The sequence below is a fragment of the Patagioenas fasciata genome, chromosome 8, assembly GCF_037038585.1.
Source record: "Patagioenas fasciata isolate bPatFas1 chromosome 8, bPatFas1.hap1, whole genome shotgun sequence".
Taxonomy (NCBI): Eukaryota; Metazoa; Chordata; class Aves; order Columbiformes; family Columbidae; genus Patagioenas; species Patagioenas fasciata.
Window position 1 is genome coordinate 42,244,732 of NC_092527.1, and position 6,399 is coordinate 42,251,130.

A 6,399-nucleotide genomic window follows, 5' to 3' on the forward strand; every position below is an offset into this window, starting at 1 on the left:
CGCGGACCCTCTCCCAGCCCTTCTCTTGCGCGATAAAAGCCCAACGCAGGTTTCCATCCCCCCCCGCCGGCGGCTGCCCGGCACAGCGGCGGGAGCGCGGCCTCGCAGTGGGCAGGGACCCCGGGGCGGCGGGCAAGAGACCCCCGGGGCGGTTGGCAGAGATCCCCCCCGGGGCAGTGGGCAGAAATCCCCCGGAGACGGCGGGCAATAGACCCCCCCGGGGCGGCGCCCGCGGCACACCCGCCGCTCCGTGGGCGTCCCCGCCGCTCCGTGGGCGCTGGTCCCTCCGCTGCCCCCCTTCCCGGCGCTCCCACCCCCACGGGTGAGCGGCTGACGGCGCCGTGGCGGTCGGAGGCTCCTTCCCCGGGGCTCCGGACAGCGGCGACGGGAAACTTCTGCCGCCGCGGCAGACCCCGCCGAGCCCCCCCGGCCCGGCCCGAGCTCCCCCCGAGTCCGAGCGGCCCGTACCTGCCCGTGGAGGAGCGCGGCTCCGTGCTGGTCAGCGGCGAGCAGCGGCAGGAGCGGCTCGCAGGGGACGCGCCAGCCCGGGCCGGCCCGCAGCAGCGCGGCGGGCGGGGGGGGTGCGGGCGGCGGCGCCGGCAGCAGCAGCGGGGGCGGCGGGGGAGCCGCAGCGGCGCCGGCGACCCTGACGAGCCCCGCGGCGGCCGGGACCACCCAGGCCCAGGGGGTGGCCGGGGGCTCGGCGGCGGGGGGCGGCCAGAGCAGGGGCGGCGGCCGCTTGGCTGCGGGAGCCGGCAGCATCCTACATGGCACGGGGCGCGGCGGAGCCGGGCCGGGCAGCCCCCGCTCCGCACCGGCACCGCCGCCGAGTGAAACTCCGGCTGGCGGCGGCGCTCCGCTCTGACTCCGCCCGGCGGGGGGGGCGCGGGGCGGGGGCCGCGCTGGGGCCGCCCCGGGAGGGAGGGCAGCCGGTAACCGGGCTGGCCAACCCCCGGAGTCAGCCTCCCCCACCCCGCCTGGGGAGCGCCCCTTCACTGTGGGGAAAAAGAGGCTTTTGAGCATCACATCGTACTAAGGTTTTCGACCGGCGTCTCGGGTCTCCCTGCGCTCCCGCGGGGCTGTCGGGGCCGGAGCGGCGGGCTGGGAGGAGCCGGGGGCATCGGGCGGGCTGGGCACAGCGCCTCCGTCCTCCGCCCCGGTACAGCCCGAGCGAGAGAGCTGCTCCCGGGAACCAGCGTCACCCCACGGACACCCTCCAACGAGGCCCTTCCACCTTCTCCAATAGAAATAACATCCTCACAACGCGAATTTCTTCGCATACGGAAGGGGAACCCGCGAGCACGAAGAGTGTCTCGGGCAGCAGGTGCCCAGCACGGTGCTGAGAAAGTGGGGAAGGGTCCCCTTGCCCGTGTCACCACCACCACCGGCCAGGCGTGCCCGCTGCTCTTGCCAGCCTGCAGAAGAAGCCATTGGCAGCTCCTCATTAAAAATGAAGCCTTTGACACCCGGTGACCGGTAACCTCTAGGTGTGAGCCATCGTACTTCGTGTAATGATTTGATGAAAAACACGCACCGACCTCTGCAAATGCCCGAGAGCAGCTCCCCTCTCTGGCCCAGCTCAGGCGGTACCCGGGGTGACAAACTTGTTCGTTTGCAACCTATGGGCTCGTTTCTCCTCCCTTTCCCTCCCTGCTTTCCATGGCTGGGAGGAGAGAGGAGCTGAACAAGCCTCTTCCAGCTCCTGACAGCATCGCAGCTTCCAGCTGCTCCAGCAAAAATTAAGGGAATGAGTAACAGTAAAATGGGCTTTATGGTTTAAAATCATTGCTTACATTTGCTTACATTTCCCCGCTAAACCACCAGCATTACTCCAGCTCTCCATTGTAGCAGTGTGGCAAGTGCTGCGCGGTGAGAAAGGCAAATATCCCGCTGCACCGGGATAAATCACCATGATCCCAGATCATGAGAGTGTAACGGAAAACCTGTTACATGGGGATGACACAGCTGTACGTAGGCAAACCGGCGGCTTCTTAAAACTGCACGGAAGAAAGTCAAAGGTCTCAAAAATTAATCTTGTCTCCTCAGCCTCTCTAATTGTATTTGGTGTGCGGAGAAATTGGATCTCCCATGGCTGTGAATAACCTTAGGAAAGGTAATTCCTGACAAGTTTTGAGATCAAATTGTTATGATCTGTGGATAAACACGAGATCAGGGAAACACATTGCTTACAATTATCCTCGGAGAGATACTGAGAAATACATGTTTGAGTAATGTACAAAGTGACAGAAAGCAGATGAAAAGAAGATCTCTTCTAAATGTTTTAGTGCTTGACTATTTGTTAAGCTCAGAAATCACTTCCTGGTAGTTGTAAGTGAACAGAGAAACAGAAACATAATGACAACGACAACAACAAGAAAAACAAACAAAAACAAGGTTGTTCCCTATGAAATGCAGTGGTCCTTGATAAATGCAATAGTGTCTCTATAAAATATTGAAAATAAGAGCAAAAATAAATGTTTTATTTTGATTAGTGGCTGAAGATGTGTTTTTGGGGAGGAAAAAGCTTGAAGGAGAGTTTGAAGTAGTTCAGAACCTGTTTGTGTCCACCCGCCTGTGCGTTGACTGACATCCCCCATCTCCAAACCCCCGTGTGTTGACTGACGTCCCCCATCTCCAAACCCCCGTGTGTTGACTGACGTCCCCCATCTCCAAACCCCCGTGTGTTGACTGACGTCCCCCATCTCCAAACCCCCGTGTGTTGACTGACGTCCCCCATCTCCAAAGCCCCGTGTGTTGACTGATGTCCCCCATCTCCAAACCCCCGTGTGTTGACTGATGTCCCCCATCTCCAAACCCCCATGTGTTGACTGATGTCCCCCATCTCCAAACCCCCATGTGTTGACTGACGTCCCCCATCTCCAAACCCAGCAGTGCCAGAACCTCCCGGCTGCACTTTCCCACTGACGGGGCTGCTGCTTCTGGTTCAGATCCAGAGCAAAGATTGTTCCTTACAGGACTTTGTTCCCTCTGTCAAAAGCATGACTATCATCAGCCCCCTAAAACCAACAGAGTCCAGCCTAGATCCAGCATCTGTGTCACTGTTTAGAGCACAAAGCAGGGTTGTTGTCTAGACCACCAAAAATGTTGACTGATAGATCAAAATCAGTATAATTTCTTACCAGTGGGCAGTCTTAACATTCTCCTAATATTACATGGGAAGGTCTGTGTGTATAACGTGGCTCCAGAAAGTCCCAGCTCACTGGGGTCAGTGGGCATCAGAGAAGTTTCTGGTCTGACAGACATCACGCAGCCTGGCTGAAGGATGCACACACAAGCATCAGCTGCTTGTTGGCTTAGCCTTCTTTTTCCTCTGCTTTAAACCTAGTAATAAAATTCTTGTTGCTTTCATCCCTGCAGCTGGGGAGGTGTTTGAGTGTTTCCCAGTCTATTTGCATGGCAGGTTGATGACAAGCCTGTATGCAAGAGTCCCATCACAGTCCAAGCTCAGCGCTTCCATGCTGCAGCCCAGGAGTGAGGGGTGACAGCAGGAACCGGGGGTGATGGCAGGAATGAGGGGTGACGGCAGGAGACAGGGGTGATGATAGGAGTGAGGGGTGATGGCAGGAGCTGGGGGTGACAGCAGGACCAAAAGGTGCTGGCAGGAATGAGGGGTGATGGCTGGAATGAGGGGTAACAGAAGGAGACAGGTGATGGCAGGACCGAGGCGTGATGGCAGGAGTGAGGGATGATGGCAGGTGTGGGGGTGACAGCATGACGGAGCAGTGATGGCAGGAGCGAGGGGTGACAACAGCAGTCAGGGGTGACAACAGCAGCCAGGGGTGATGGCAGGTCCAACGGGTGACAGCAGGACCAAGGGGTGACGGCAGGAGCGGGGGCTGCACTCCCATGGCAGACAGGCGACGAGCACTGCGGGGGCTCTGCTTTTCCCCACCAGCCCAGGCAGCGGTAGCCGAATTTATCTTGTGAGACAATACCAGGTACTGACCAAACTGTGTTCAGAATAAGTGATGTAGCTCCCTGTTGTGGCACAGTAGCCACTCGCAGGGATAAATTCAATTTGGTGTGACACACGTGAACAGAGCAGTACCCTGTACCACAGTCCAGAAGGCCTTATGTAGCACTCCCTATTTACAGATATATTTGTAGCCATGTCTGTTTGAATGTGCTAAAGTTGCCTGCAGACGATAGCACGGACTGGAATCTCGGCAGAATTACACGCTTCAGCAAATTCCTAATAAATAAGTAAATTCCTCCTGTGTCCATGCTCTCTGGTCCCCGGGAGCGCGGCTGCGGCTTCTTCGCCAGCGTCTGCCCGGGGTTAAACTGCTGGACTGGTACCATGTGGAGGGGGAATCGCTGCATCTTGTGCGGTGTGAAGAGTGAACACCAGCAGGTTTTGCATTGAGGTCCTAACCCTCCTGGTTCGATCCTTCTCAGCAGTGCAGTGATCAGGAACCCACCCGAGGAGCTCGTTCCTTCCCAAGCAGAGCAGTCAAAACATCCGTCTGAACAAACGAGCTGGCCAGGTGATTATTCTGTCGAGTTTTCTCATAACAACACAAACGGTCTGTCCCTTGGGTTAATCCTTGTCTGCTGCATTAGCCATTTGTTTCCAGCAGTGGCAAACAGCAGATATTTAAGAAATGTATCAAATAAACGCACTATGCACCTAATTGTACAACATCACAATGCAAAAGGAAATGAGCTTCTGAGTCCGGCTGGCGATCAGCTCATGGTCTGTAGCACAAGGATCAATTGTTCCTACGTCTTTCATTCCAGCTAGCAGAAACACGGGTGTTATTTTTATTCTCCTCTGCAGCTCATCAGAAGCTTTGGCAAATCCCTCTCTTTGGGAATGGTGCAGCAGCCCCGGCACCTGGGACGGAGGGATCAACCCCGATGCTGAACCAGGGGGTTCTGGGTGATGGAGCCGCCGATGCTCGTGCCGAGGAGTCAGAGAGCACAAGCCAGCCCTCCACGGAATGGTCCCCGAGGCAAACACAGCACATGAAAAATCCCAGAGTACAATGACCTTTTGCCTCCGTTCCTACAATAATACCCAATCTCTGATCAGATTTTTGCAAAATTCCATTGATTTCCATGAGCCCCATTTCAACCCCATTAAGAGAAATCTCAGAAATAGGCATCAAATGAATAGCAGCCTCAGTGCAATAAAAATCACATGCACAATTCACAACTTCAGCCTTTCTAGGAGCCCTTTTCTGGTCTCTGGGATTCACCCTGAGACACACGGCTCAGGAGGATTATGGCAAATCCTCACCTTGCTGGTGTTAGATTAACCCAGCGGCACTTGGAGCAGCTGCCAGGGAAGGATGTGATTGCACAAAGGTGATTAATTGGCAAGTTAAGCTGTAAAATATGAATTTCCTTTCCATTGTACTTCAATCAATTTGTTTTCCAATTACTTATACAATGTTCTTGAGGGGTTTTTTTTTTGTACAGAGATGGAGTTATCAATACCAAAATTTCAAACTCTGGTCATTTAGGAAGGGAAAGCAAGTGAGAGACCATTGCCATCCAGTTGCATGGAGGGAACGGACAAACATCTCCTGCCAGGGCAGATAAACCCGTTTGCTAAAATCCCACATTTATTCTAACCACGTTGGATCCAGACGTCAAACAGGCTTTTTTCCTTGAAAAACAGCACAACGAATGCACAGTCCAGAGTAAAGCTCTACAGGGTTTTGCATATAGGAAGATCAACTCAGTCAGCTAAGAAAAGCAACAGAAAGGCGTTCAGACCAAGAGAAATACAAAAAATGGCATATTTCATATGCTCATGCAAGAGACTAAGTTGCGGGAAATATTTCACTTTTGAATTGGAGAGTAAAGAGCACAGCCATTTGAGGCAAGATTTGCTTTTTAACTAGTCGGATGGAATTCATCTCTGGCCTGACTTTAACCCTCTTTATTTCTTTCCAAGTTCCATCCCACAGTAGCAGAAGGGTAAATTATCCTGGGATGAAGATCTCTACCTCCGGACTCTTCATCTCAGAATCCTCTTGAGAACACACACAGTTCGCTTGGATCTTTTAAAAGACCCCCAAAAGTTTCCACACTAGTTTGGGACCAAACAATCCATTATTATTAACCCACCTCTCCTCCACACCCAGCGTCCTCAAGGTGCTCTTGGTAGGTGGTGTTGACCACCAGCAGAAAGAGGAGAATGCTGTTATTCCCTCCGGTCTCTCAGAGCCTGCAGATTGCCTGGGAGGAATCTGCGGGTCTCGGGGAGACGTACAGCAGAAAGGCAGCCTTCCCAGGACCAGATCTGCGCCTTCTTGGGACCAGATCCATGCCTTCTCGGGACCATATCCGTGCCTTCTTAGTCCTCCGAAACACTGTGGCATGTGCTTGGCATTGCGGATCTGCAGAGAAGTTGGGTTGCAGCTGGTA

The 6,399-nt window shown here is 54.6% G+C and overlaps 1 protein-coding gene across 3 annotated transcripts in view; it reads right to left on the reverse strand.

Annotated features, from left to right (window-relative positions):
• The window catches only part of TCERG1L (transcription elongation regulator 1 like), a 73,694-nt gene extending 72,873 nt beyond the window's left edge, over window positions 1-821 (reverse strand). The window contains exon 1 of one of the 3 annotated variants that reach the window (XM_065843530.2): window positions 469-821. In XM_065843530.2, coding sequence (XP_065699602.1) covers window positions 469-762 — 294 coding nt within the window. In that variant the 5' untranslated portion in view covers window positions 763-821. The remainder of the gene's footprint in view (window positions 1-468) is intronic. The other 2 variants (XM_065843529.2, XM_065843531.2) reach the window with 2 other exon arrangements.
• Between the last annotated feature and the right edge of the window lie 5,578 nt (window positions 822-6,399).